At 40.6% G+C, this 13,871-nt stretch overlaps 1 protein-coding gene across 2 annotated transcripts in view; it reads right to left on the bottom strand.

The window, feature by feature from the left end:
* Window positions 1-13,871, bottom strand: part of LOC111969081 (myb-like protein X) — a 116,738-nt gene that overhangs the window by 62,204 nt on the left and 40,663 nt on the right. For both annotated transcript variants that reach the window (XM_070445313.1, XM_023995030.2), the window contains exons 16-20: window positions 10,251-10,352; window positions 9,932-10,012; window positions 7,727-7,810; window positions 2,532-2,612; window positions 2,361-2,408 (exon numbers count right to left, since the gene is read on the bottom strand). In XM_070445313.1, coding sequence (XP_070301414.1) covers window positions 2,361-2,408; window positions 2,532-2,612; window positions 7,727-7,810; window positions 9,932-10,012; window positions 10,251-10,352 — 396 coding nt within the window. The remainder of the gene's footprint in view (window positions 1-2,360; window positions 2,409-2,531; window positions 2,613-7,726; window positions 7,811-9,931; window positions 10,013-10,250; window positions 10,353-13,871) is intronic.

The raw sequence follows: 13,871 nt of genomic DNA, 5'->3' as shown, positions 1-13,871 counted from the left end.
GAAATACAATAAAATAAAGTGCAAAAATCTATTAATCAAAAACAACACTTTGTTTAAGGAGAAGTAACATGCAGTGAAAACAAATATTAAACTTTAACTTTTAAACTTGAACTGAGTAAAAACTCTAAATATGTGATTGCACAGTAATGTTCACTTGTTTGAGGTTGAGGGTGATACTTGGTGGTGTCCCATCTTTTCCACAAGTTCATCAAGTTCGGGGTAAGGCTCTGAGCTGAGGAAATCCTCAGAATTGAGTGGAGGTGTTCAGCAGTAAGTCGACTTCTGTGTGATGTTTTGTTCAGGTTCATCAAAGAAAACAGTTGTTCACACAGGTATGTGCTGCCAAACATAGACAACGTTTGAGCAGCCTGGATGCGCAGCTGGGGCATTGTGTCGGGGAGGAAACGGGCGAACTCCGCAGCACCCACTGCCGCATATTTTGCCCTCAGTGCATCATTGCATTGGAGGTCAATCAACTCCATTTGGAGGTTTGGTGGTGAGCTTTCCACGTCAACAGCAAATGGGTTACCGAGCAGTTCCAACCTGCTTTTTTGTGCTTCAAAGTCAGCAAATCGGCGTCGAAAGTCAGCGGCAAGCATACCTATTTTACAGCCAACTGTGCGCTCGGGAACGCACTGGTAGAGAGCTTCTCTTTCATGGTCTGGCAGCTGGGAAAGTGGCTCAAATTTTCTTTCCGCATCTGCGTCTCCCACAGAGTCAGTTTGGTTTTAAATGCCTTCACTGTACTGTACATATCAGAGATGACATGATCCCGACCCTGCAGCTGCAAGTTCATTGCATTCAGATGACTCGTAATGTCACACAGAAAAGCCATTTCACACAGAAACATTTCGTCTCGGAGTTGTGTTGTGTCTTTCCCTTTGCTGTCCAAGAACAGACAAATCTCCTCACGAAGCTCGAAACATCTTTGAAGCACCTTTCCCTGGCTTAGCCATCGCACCTCTGTGTGATAAGGCAAATCACCATGCTCCGTTTCTAACTCCGTCAGAAATGCCTTGAACTGGCGGTGATTCAAACCTTTGGCTCTGATAAAGTTAACTGTGCGCGTGATGATGCTCATTACATGCTCCATTTTCAAGGCTTTACCGCACAACGCTTCCTGGTGTATGATACAATGATAAGCTGTCAGCTCACCTGTCGCGTTTTCCTCTTGCATCTTTTCCGTATCTTCGCCACCAGTCCGCTCCTGTGTCCACACATCGCAGGTGCTCCGTCGTTGTCAAAACACGAGTTTTTCCCAAGGCAGCTCCATCTCATTTACACATCTTGACACCTTCATACAAAATCATGCCCCGTAGTTGTGCCATGCATAGGACGTAAAGCCAAAAACTCCTCTGTCACGCTTAGGCTGGAGTCCACTCCGCGGATGAAAATTGACAACTGGGCAATGTCAGAAATGTCGGTGCTCTCATCCACAGCCAAGGAATATGCAATGAAATCTTTCCCTTTTTCACAAGCTGCTCTTTAGATTGATGGACAACTGGTCTACTCTCTCGGCAATGGTGTTTCTGCTCAGACTCACATTTAAAAAGAGTTGCCTTTTTTCTGGGCAAACTTCGTCACAAACTTTAATCATGCAGTTTTTGATGAAATCCCCCTCCGTAAATGGCCGGGCTGATTTAGCGATCTCTTCTGCCAAAATAAAACTGGCCTTGACAGCAGCCTGGCCTTGTGATTTGGCTTTTTTGAACAGAGCCTGTCGAGATTTGAGGCTCGTTTTAATTCCTCTGCCTTTTGTAGCCTTTGTTCCATGTCCATATTCTTGTTTTGTCCGCGTGTTTCGTTTCATAATGTCGTCTCAGATTATACTCTTTCAGTACCGCCACACTTTCTCCACACAGAAGACACACAGGTTTTCCAGCTACCTCCGTGAACATATACTCCGACTCCCACCTTGTTTGAAACCCCCGGTTCTCAGTGTCCACCTTCCGTTTTGCCATTTTTGATGGGTATCTGAAAGTTAATTTTACTGTGAGGCTGACGACTGCTGTGCCAATAAATATTGAAATGAAGCAGCTACTGCTCGGTGCGTCACCGTTGCATTGTGGGAAATGTAGTATTGGGCGTGTAAAGATCTGCGGGCTGCCGGCTTGCTGCGGTCTGCGGGCCGGTTCTAATAATAAATCAAGATCATCCCAGGGGCCGTAAAAAACCTTCTGCGGGCCGGATGTGGCCCGCGGGCCTTGACTCTGACATATGTGATCTACACTGATTGAAGTGGGCTTAACAAGTGACATCAATAAGGGATCAAAACAGAATGACCTGTTTAGTCTATGTCATGGAAAAGAGCAATGTATATGGAGCAGTGAATATAAGTTAAAGATGAACAAATTGGTTACCTTTCRTAACAGTCACCAGCTTAGCCTCCTCCTTTAGAACCTCAAGTTCTATMAGAAATACACAAGAACAGTAGAGTAGTGTTACACAATATTCATGTATCAGACTTCATCCAATGCAGATTTCTATGTTGAAAATMTCCAAGTCAAGAATGAGTCAGAATAATATTTTACCTGTTTTTTTTACCTTTACTTTTTTGTCTGGTAGTTTAGCTGTCTTTTCTTCCTTCCCCTCTTTGACAGGTTTCTTTTTGCCTGCAAAATGTGACAAAAACGACATAACAGTAACATTAATTTAAAGGCTATTTAACATATTTATAACTGTCAAAATGCGATATACCATGTGTTGGTGTTACAGGGCAAGTATATTCCACCTAGTATCAGTCCTAAAGAATAACACACGAATACAGCAAGATGCCCAATTCATTAGTAGTAATTTCTATGCTCTATGCTTGCTCTAACCAGCTGCTTACGGTGTCACATAAGCTTTGAACGTTTGAGCAATCTACAATCTACAATATTCCTTTATGTTCAATGGTAATTTCAGTTCATTATACCTACCAATTAATTCATGCAGAAAATGTTTAACTCAATTGGCTGTAAACAATATTTTTTTAAACTATCAATATATGGCTTCAAAATATTTGAATACATTTCTCCAGCCAAATTCCTCAACTTTTTAGCAAGTGACAGGGCTGAAAACTGAATTAAAGATTGTGGCTTAACGCTAATAAATCTAAATAAAATGTATACATTTAAATTTTTGTCATTTAGCAGACACCCTTATCTAGAAAGACATACAGTTAAAGGTGCAATGATGAATGATATAATTTTTAAAGAAAATAATCTGTTAAATTTTGAGCTGATTTTTTGGGCCCTGTGCTTTGTATTTGTATTTGTACTTACTCAGCAAAAAAAGAAACATCCTCTCACTGTCAACTGRGTTTATTTTCAGCAAACTTAACATCTGTAAATATTTGTATGAACATAACAAGATTCAACAACTGAGACATCAACTGAACAAGTTCCACAGACATGTGACTAGCAGTAATTGAATAATGTGTCCCTGAACAAAGGGGGGGGGGGTCAAAATCAAAAGTAACAGTCAGTATCTGGTGTGCCCACTGCATTAAGTACTGCAGTGCTTCTCCTCCTTGTGGATTGCACCAGATTTGCCAGTTCTTGCTGTGAGATGTTAGGGCTAACTTATTCCTTGCCACCCACTCTGAAAATAACTGCAGCTCTTTCTTGAGTGTTGCAGTCATTTCAGTCACTGTAGTAGCTGACATGTATAGCATTGAGTTCTCCGCATACATAGAAACTCTGGCTTTACTCGAAGTCAGTGATATGTCTTTAGTAAAGAAATGTAAAAGCAAGGGGCCTAAACAGATACCCTGGGGAATTGCTGATTCTAACTGGATTATATTTGATAGGCTTTTGTTGGGATAAACAGATGTATTTGTTGCAATTTGGGGAACATAATTTAAATTACTTACATTGTGTTTGRCAATGCCCCTAAGATCATGTACATTTGATGCAGCATTATGACGGCTCATTGTCACAATGGTAGGGATTAACTGGGCTGGTCTTGGATCATTTACCAGTCATTGTTTCAACGCAGCCTTGAGCCTTGAGTGGACAGWGTACAGGAGCCAAGATGATTTGGATGGACTCCGTCATTCCTGTAGAGTATCTTCTGTTTCCAGAAGGTGTCAAAGTTATCAATAAAAGTGACTCCAGCAGAGCTGCAGTAGTCTTTTAGCCAGATGTGTAATGCCAGCAGTCTGCTMAATCTTTCACACCTGCGGCCCAACGATGGTACWGGACCTGAAATTATTGGCCGTTTTTTGGAGTCTTTTAATGCTAAAATCAGTTCTTCCATTTTCATATATTCCCGAACTAGCCCTCCTGATATCGTTTGACCCAACATGGACTACGACAGCGTCGGCTCCRGGCATCGGTGGTAGAACAGACAGAAGCAGCCTTGTTATGTCCTGTGCTCGTGCTCCTGTGTAGCACAGGGTTTTTGCCTTGGGGACCGAGATGTTTCTCACCATAGAACTGCCTATGATGACAGCTGTTGATGTTGAATGGACCGGTCTCTCAGGCAGCCTCACGGTCAGGAACCCGAGGTAGAAGCCCACCAGAGAGGGAGACAGAGCCGAGGACGAAGAAGCACATACCTCCGGATCCAATGTTGATTGGGAAGCCACCACGGATGAAGGCGCCGGAACCTCTGGATCCAGGGCGGCAAAGCTGATTCTGGTCTGTGTCAGTTCCGGGCTCAACATCTCCATGAAGACCCCTGTTGCCAGAGGACCCCTTCTTCAACTTCCTCGGTGAGTGACGTACCTCCATGGCTGGTTGGTTGGGTCGAGATCAGCTTCGTACTCCAGGGAAGGAGGAGATCCCTTCGGGGATGGAACCCTGCCTAGCACCGGCCAGTCAGCTATGAAGAGCCGAAACGGTAGCGAAACTTCCACCAGACCAGAGCGGCATCCAGCTACTGGGGTGGAAGAAAAAGAAAAAGTAGGRGGGCGTGGGTTCCCCATTAGCTTATGTAGGTGTGCTACTTGCTTGCTAAGAGTAGCTACTTTGCTCCTGTAGTCCTCCGCAAGCAAGCAGTTGCTACATTGAAAGTCAACGTGTTTCACATTTTCCTGGAACAAACGTTGGAAACGTTCAATAGCGGCCTCCATTTGAGCCCTCAGAGCCAGCTAGGCTAGCTGGTCTTTCGCYTCTCTRCCCCTATACGGAATCTGMCAGGATCCCTGGACAGATWGCAGCACTCACAGCAATTTAGCCCAACAGAGCCGCAGGATTCAAAATAAAATAAAAGTATATAAAAACATTGTCAGCTTTTAAACCGAGGTCTTTAGTTCAGGTTTCAGTTTCGACGTTCGACAACATRCACATGCGCCGTCATTCACTTACAATAGGAAAAGTGAATGGGAAAATTAGTTTGAAGTTTCCTCACCTGTCTGTGTCTTATTTACCAAGAAATGTACTTTTAGGCGAAAATTGTCAAAAGTCACACTGAAGTCTAACAAAAAAGCCCCCACAACCTTTTTATCATCAATTTCTCTTAGCCAATCATCAGTCATTTGTGTAAGTGCTGTGCTTGTTGAATGTCCTTCCCCATAAGCGAGTCTGTTGTCAATTTGTTCACTGTGAAATAGCAGTGCATGTCAGCAGTGTATGTCAGAGCAAAAAAAAGGCAATATGTCGAAGGAATTGTTCGTAGAGCTCTGAGACAGGATTGTGTCAAGGCACAGATCATGGGAAGGGTACCAAAATATTTCTGCAGCATTGAAGGTCCACAAGAACACTATGGCCTCCATCATTCTTAAATTGAAGAAGTTTGGATCCCTCAAGACTCTTSCAAGAGCTGGCCACARGGCCAAACTGAGCAATCGAGGGAGAAGGGCCTTGGTCAGGGAGGTGACCAAGAACCCGATGGTCACTCTGACAGAGCTCTAGAGCTCCTCTGTAGAGATGGGAGAACCTTCCATAAGGACAGATATCTCTGTAGCACTCCACCAAACAGGCCTTTATGGTAGAGTGGCCAGATGGAAGCCACTCCTCAGATAAAGGCACATGACAGCCCGCTTGGAGTTTTCCAAAAGGCACATAAAGCACTCTGAGACCATGATAAACAAGATTCTCTGTTCTGATGAAACCAAGATTGGACTCTTTGGACTGAATGCCAAGCGTCACGTCTGGAGGAAACCTGCACCATCCCTATGGTGYAGCATGGTGGTGGCAGCATCATGCTGTGGGGATGTTTTTCAGCGGAAATCAACTGGGAGACTAGTCAGGATCGAGGCAAAGATGAACATAGCAAAGTACAGAGATCCATGACCTCAGACTGGGGCGAAGGTTCACCTTCGGGACAAGTCTCTGAATGTCCTTGATTGGCKCAACCAGATCCAGGACTTGAACCTGATCGAACATCTCTGGAGAGACCTGAAAAAAGCTCTGCAGCGACGCTCCCCATCCAACCTGACAGGGCTTGAGAGATTCTGCAGAGAAGAATTGGAGAAACAGATGTGCCAAACTTGTAGCGTCATATCCAAGAAGTCTTATGTAAATGTGATATTTCAGGTTGTTTTATAAATGAAGTTTTAATAAATTAGCAAGCATTTCTAGAAACCTGTTTTTCCTTTGTCATTATGGGGTATTCTGTGTAGATTGATTAGGGGAAAAAACGATTTAATCCATTTTAGAACAAGACTGTAGCGTAACAAAATGTGAAAAAGTCAAGGGGTCTGAAAACTGTATATCAGTATTCAGGCACTGTATATCCTTCCTGTAAGACAAAAAAATGAAGGCATGGGACGTTGCACAAGCCCTGCGCTTTTAATATGGCTGTGTTCCTATGGGATTTTGTGTATGTTTAGAGCGCCACCATTGGAACGGTATTTGGCTACATTTTATTTCAAACCTACACTTTCAAATCTCTTATTCCCCAACATGGAGAAAATTGGGGGGACCACTCCCAAAATGTAAAAAAACGGAATATTGTGTTTGTAGGAGGGTAGTTTACAATATTATATCAAATGCTACCAAAGGGTGTCAGAGTTTAAGAGGATAACTCGTAAATTCCTTATGAGCTTAGTTCAACTGTTGTACCCCATCAGACCCCAAATATAAGCTTGTTTTACTCCAATGTTTGTAAACAAAGTAAATGTAAACAAACACTATATAGCCTCAAAACATGGTTAAAACGATCATTTTGATATCATGGATGGTCAGTCTTTGCATCCTTTGCTCTGTCTATGAATTTGAGAATGGTTACATTGTTTTGTCCTGCTCCCATCAGACGTTTCGGCTCACACAAGCCTTGGCTTGTACAAGGCTACTTGTGTTATCTCTTATAGATCAAATTAAGTTTTACCGGTATAAATAATACTTTTCATTTGCTGAACCACTAGCATCTTAAAACTACAGTCCTTTCAATTTCTGATATTTACCCACATCACATCAAATCAAATCAAATTGTATTGGTCACATACACATGGTTAGGAGATGTTATTGCYAATGCAGCAAAATGCTTGTGCTTCTAGTTCTGACAGTACAGCAATATCAACAAGAAATCTAACAATTCCACAACAACTACCTAATGTACACAAATCTAAGTAAATGGATGGAATAAGAATATGTGGATACTGTATTTATTGTTTACCACCAACACGAATTTAAACAATCTACATCTTCAAAAAGGTTAAAACGGTGTATAACATGGACTGTCAGTCCTATGAATATGAATGTCTATGAATTTGAGGGGTAACATCTCCTAATGTTAGGGACCTTATTTTTTGGTTTTTCGAATAACAGACTAGTTTTACCTGTCCCGTAATAGCCCTTACCTTCTTTATTAACATCAATATGTTCTTTTTTCATGGTGGACTCTTTTGTCTTCACCACCTTGACAGGGTTCTTGGATTCATCGTCTGAAAATAAAAGCAATGCAATATTAGATAATGGATTAATTCAGTTTCACATGTCAGTGATTACTTGCTTCTATGCTAAGCCATTGCATGGGTTGTTGGAATACATCCAGCTTGGTGCAACATCATACTGTACTCCACAGCAAAGCACTCAGGAAATTTAAGAACTGGAACTTACATTTTGTGTTTAATGTTCTTAAAGGCCATTTCATTCAAAAAACATTTTACATTTCTTGGCAGTCCACCGTTACGTTGTGTATTATTCTGTATCAGATAATGGGTTCAGTTTATCATGTCAATTACGACTAACATTCARGCAAAGCCATGAAGGGTTCCTGAAGACAAAACATTTAACTGCCACTGAACTTTGTGTTAGGTGTAACATGGTACCACAGAGAAGCATTCAGGAAATGTCACTTTTTAAAGTACTGTAATTTAAAGCAAGAATCCATAGGTCATGGGCTACCCTATGTCGCCCCACTTCTTGTGTAGTGTTTTCACTTTGAACGAAAYAAAGAGGGTTTGAGCCATGAGCCACCTTGGGCTGGCCTTCTGGGCAAGGTGTGTCTTTGCGTTAAATCCAGCATACTCAAATGTCCCTGCTGCCATGGTCCCGGAGCGGAATTGAAAGTCACTTGCAAGCTAGTTAGCTGCCAGAAACAAACATAGAGCAGAGAAAGCAGACAAACTAGTGAACTTGTTTACAAATAAACTGTCCTTGTAGCAGGGACAAAAATAAACAAGCATCATTCTCGGTTCTTGGATCTGAATCAACTCTACCCCAAAGAGAAAAATAAGCCGGAAAAGACTGCAAATGTTTACGTTGAAATACATTTTGAAAGGTGGTAGAGTGTGTCACGCCCTGACCTTAGAGATCCTTTTTATGTRTCTTTTAGGWTTGGTCAGGMTGTGATTTGGGGTGGGCATTCTATGTTTTGTTTTTKTATGTTTTGGCRGGGTATGGTTCTCAATCAGGTCTATRGTTGTCTCTGATTGGGAACCATACTTAGGTAGCCTTTTTTCCCACCTGTCTTTGTGGGAAGTTGACTTTGTTTAGGGCACTTTGCCTTTGAACTTCACGTTTTTTTTTTGTGTGTTTATTGTTTTGTTTGGCGTCATTTTTATTCAATAAAAGAAAATGTACGCTCACCACGCTACACCTTGGTCCTCTCCTTTTAACGACCGTGACAGAGTGACACCGAAATGGCTACCGTTCTAATAGACTGGTAGGTAAGTGTTTGGTTGTGTTTTTAACCTGACAGCCTTAGTGTGTTCAAAGTTCAAGCCAGCTAATACAGCTACATCTTCTGTATTCTGAATGTTTTGTACTCAAAGGAATGTAACAATAGCATCATGTAACTATACTACAGAATTTCCAAAGATGCCCAATGCCTTTATTTCAACTACACTGACCAAAAATATAAATGCAACATGCAACAATTTCAAAGATTTTACSGAGTTAGAGTTCATATAAGGAAATCAGATGCACTATTTTTGGGGATRGAGTTGATTCAGAACTGTGAATGATGCTTGTTTCTTTTGTCCCTGCTACAAGGGCAGTTTATCTGCAAKCACGTTAGCTAYCTTGTTGGCTTTGTCTGCTCTGCGTTTGTTTCTGGTGGCTGTAAAGTTAGCTAGCTTGCAAGTTTGGGGCCATGGCAGCAGGGTCATTCGAGTAGGCAGGATTTAACGCAAATATGTTTTTTTTTTGCTCCCGAGTGGCGCAGCGGTCTAAGGCACTGCATCTCAGTGCAAGAGGTGACACTACAGTCCCTGGTTTGAWTCCAGGCTGTATSACATCRGACCATGATTGGGAGTTCAATAGGGCAGTGCACAATTGGCCCAGWGTCGTCCGGYTTTGGCCGTCATTGTAAATAAGAATTTGTTCCTAACTGACTTGCCTAGTTAAATAAAGGTTAAATTAAATMTAAAAAATWAAAAACCTTGCACAGAAGGCCAGTRSAAGGCAGCTCAGGGCTCAATGCCCTTGTTTCCGTTTGATGTAAAAACACGACACAAGAAGTCGTGGCAGCACAGCGTCGCTCACGACCTGCGCATTCCTGCTTTAAATMACATGCTCAATGGGGTTACAAAGATATGTAACAAAAAATAACAGTGGCATACCAGATCTCCAAAGAGTTGACTCAACATCCTTCTTTGCTTCCTTCACCTTTTTGTCCAGCTTCTTTTTGGGTTCCACCACAACTTTAATTAAAGCGTGATTGAGTCATGTTAATAAACTTTCCAGTTTCTATCTAGAAATTCCAATATTTGTGTCATGTATTGTAGACTAACATAGAATATGTGACATTTTAAATCCAAAGTTACCCAAATATACATAACTCACATGCTTGACATTTTACTTTTGACTGTATAAGTTATCACTTAGCCTACAAATCCCACAGATTTGACATTTCACACAAATAAACAAAGCAGGCTATACCGTTCTTGTTGAAAAAGTCATGGATAACTTTCTTCTTCAAATGTTTAGTCTCCTTTTTCACCTCTTCCTCCTCTCTGGCAGTCTTCTTTTTGGGCTCTTCTTCTAAATGTAGTGACAACATACATTTTTGAGTAACATTGTCATTGGATCCCTGAAACTTCTCAAGTTAACCTTTTGACACTAGATCATACAGATTCTATGTAAATGGTATGGGCTCCTGAGTGGCGCAGCGGTCTAAGGCACTGCATCTCAGTGCTAGAGGTGTCACTACAGACACCCTGGTTTGAACCCAGGCTGTATCACAAACGGCTGTGATTGGGAGTCCCATAGGGTGGTGCACAATTGGCCCAGCGTTGTCTGAATTTGGCTGGTGTAGGCTGTCATTGTAAATACGAATTTGTTGTTAACTGACTTGCCTAGTTAAATAAAGGTTCAKTTAAAWYAAGTTATGACATATTGGGGAAAGGGGGGACAACGTTTTTGTATGCTTTTGCATAGTCACTAGAAAGTTCTTCATAATTTCACTACAATGAAATAGGAYCAGAAAGTTGTAATGATATGCAGTTATCTTGCAATTTGTTATTCTACCACTAAGTGTGAGCAGTATAATTGGTATTGAACAACAACAGTGCTTTACAACAGTTGAAAGGTCATGAAAACACTACACTTTAATAAATAAAAAATGAATAGCACAAGCTAGCTGTTCATTAAGAGTATGCTTTCTTATTGAAACCTGATTAACATTACAGTGCCTTCAGAAAATATTCACACCCCTCAACTTTTTTCACATTTTGTTGTGTTACAGACATACATTTAAAATTGATTACATTTAGATTTCTCTTCACTAGCCTACACACAATACCCCATCATTTAAAAGTGGATTTTTTTACAAATTCATAAAAAATGAAAAGCTGAAATATCTGGAGTCACTAAACTTATTTAGGCTTGCTATAACGGGGTTGAATACCAACCCCGTTATGGCAAGCCTAAATCAGTTCAGTAGTAAAAATGTACAAGTCACATAATAAGTTGCATGGACTCGCTCTGTGTGCAATAATAGCGTTGAACATAACTTTTTTTATCCCACACATACAATTATCTGTAAGGTCCCTCAGTTTTTCCAGTGCCTCGCAAAAAGGGCACCTATTAGTGGATTGGTTAAAAAACAAGAAAAAAATGACATTGACTATCCCTTTGAGCATAGTGAAGTTATTAATTACACTTTGGATGGTGTATCAATACACTCAATCTCTATAAAGAAACAGGTGTCCTTCCTAACTCAGTTGCCAGAGGGGATGGAAACTGCTCAAGGATTTCATCACGAGGCCAATGATGCCTTTAAAAAAGTTACAGAGTTTAATGGCTGTGATAGGAGAAAACTAAGGATGGATCAACAACATTGTAATTACACCACAATACTAATTGTGGAGTAATTTACAGAGTGAAAAGAAAAATAAAATATTCTAAAACATGCATCCTGTTTGCAACAACGCACTAAAATAATATTGCAAAAGAAATTAGTAAAGAAATGAACTTTTTGTCCTGAATACAAAGTGTTATGTTTGGGGTAAATCCAATTCAAAACATTACTGATTACCACTCCATATTTTCAAGCATAGTGGTGGCTGTATCATGTTATGTGTATTCTTGTAATTGTTAAGGACTGGGGAGTTTTATAGGACAAAAATGAAATGGAATGGAGCTAAGCACAGGCAAATTCCTAGAGGGAAACCGGGTTCAGTTCGCTTTCCACCAAACACTAGGTGATTAATTCACCTTTCAGCAAGACAATAACCTAAAACACAAGTTGCTTACCAAGAAGACATTGAATGTTCCTGAGTGACCGAGTTACAGTTTGACAGCCATCAGGACGAGAGAAAAAAAACGGATGCAAGGAAAACAGTGTTTCTACTGACAATAGCAGGGCCACAAGTCGTCAAAGTCTTCAACACATCTGCATTAGCTAATGCAGACGACACAACTGGAGGAGAGTGATGCTTTGTTCACTGTTACAGCAACAATCAAAGACTTTTGATGTCTTTCCACAGATCTGAAGCTGAAAAGCGCAAACCTGATCTTAAATATCCAATGATTTGTGACCAGAGTGTAATTTGGTGACGATGACTATAAAGTCAGCGAAAGGCTACTAAAGTAAACTGAAATTAATTAAGAGGATGCTGTAAAAATATGCCATGCAAGTGATCTAGCTCAATAGCGCGCAAAGACTTTTGAATGCAGCAGCAGTCAATGAGAAAAGCGGCCGTCAGAGCTGTATCAAAAGGAAAGAAAGAGTGGACAACAATGACGAAACAGGTGGAGGAAGGCACATTTAGCTGCAAACGCTTTGGTCTTTAGAATCAGCCAAGGCAAAGCTCGGCCTTTGGTAAAAAAGGCACAAAATGTTAAGGAAAAAATCACTTTACCAAGCAATGCTTTGCAAAGGGCAAACAGAAAGGAGAAAATGTGACAATGACAGAATGCACAGCCCTCAGGTAAAGGTCTAATGCAACCGTTTCTATTTCAACAATGAATCATTTCTTGGTAACAATTACTGTGATTGTTTTCAATTAAAATTGCCAAAAAAATAAAAATGCTTCTTATTAACAAAGAGCAATTTAAGCAAGAATTTTGCTAGGACTGTCTGCGAGTGGTCTGATTAGCGAGGGGAAAACGGAAAACTAGCTYGTTTGGAACTCTCTTTCTTATGGCCTATTAACCAATTTACTGCCAAAACAGGCTGACATTTCAGGCAGTCTTTAAAAACAGCTCTTACACTAAAAGGGCATGATCATAATTTTCACAGAGTATGATAATAAAAACAAACATAATGGGTACACTACAGTCAATTATACATGTAGAGAGAAAATAAGTCTATATACAATGTGAGCAAATTATGTGAGATAAGGGAGGAAAAGGCATAAAAAGGCCATGGTGGGAACGAAGTAAATACAATATTAGCAAGTTAAAACACTGGAATGGTAGATTTGCAGTGGAAGAATGTGCAAAGTAGAAATAGAAATAATGGGGGTGCAAAGGAGCAAATAAATAAATAAATACAGTAGGGGAAGAGGTAGTTGTTTGGGCTAAATTATAGGTGGGCTATGTCCAGGTGCAGTAATCTGTGAGCTACTTCTGACAGCTGGTGCTTTAAGCTAGTGAGGGAGATAAGTGTTTCCAGTTTCAGAGATTTTTGTCGTTCGTTTCAGTCATTGGCAGCAGAGAACTGGAAGGTTTGTTTGTCTTATTGTGTCACCTACCCACATTTTCCAGGTATATTCTTATTCATGTTACTGAATGTATCCACAAAGTGCGTCAAAAAAGTACAGTAACTGTCCAAATGCATATGAAATCAACAGTGTAATGTTTGATTCAGTCTTGAGTCAGGTGAACTGTTGTGTCCTCCCTCTGAGTTAATAATTTTCCCATACTCTGCAAACTGTTCCTTTCAATTGCTACCATGGTTGTGCATATGCTTTTCAATTTTTTCTGTAAGAAACATTTCAATTTAGCACTATCACACAAGGCCAATTCCCACGAGTGTAAATGGTTAATAGAAAATACTCAACAGACACAGGTAAATGCAGTATTGGAGGACAAATGGATAGTACCACTACAGGTTAA

The sequence above is a fragment of the Salvelinus sp. IW2-2015 genome, linkage group LG10 (genome assembly GCF_002910315.2).
Source record: "Salvelinus sp. IW2-2015 linkage group LG10, ASM291031v2, whole genome shotgun sequence".
Lineage (NCBI taxonomy): Eukaryota > Metazoa > Chordata > Actinopteri > Salmoniformes > Salmonidae > Salvelinus > Salvelinus sp. IW2-2015.
Note: the sequence above shows the minus strand (reverse complement) of the source record. Positions and strands in the feature narration are given on the sequence as shown.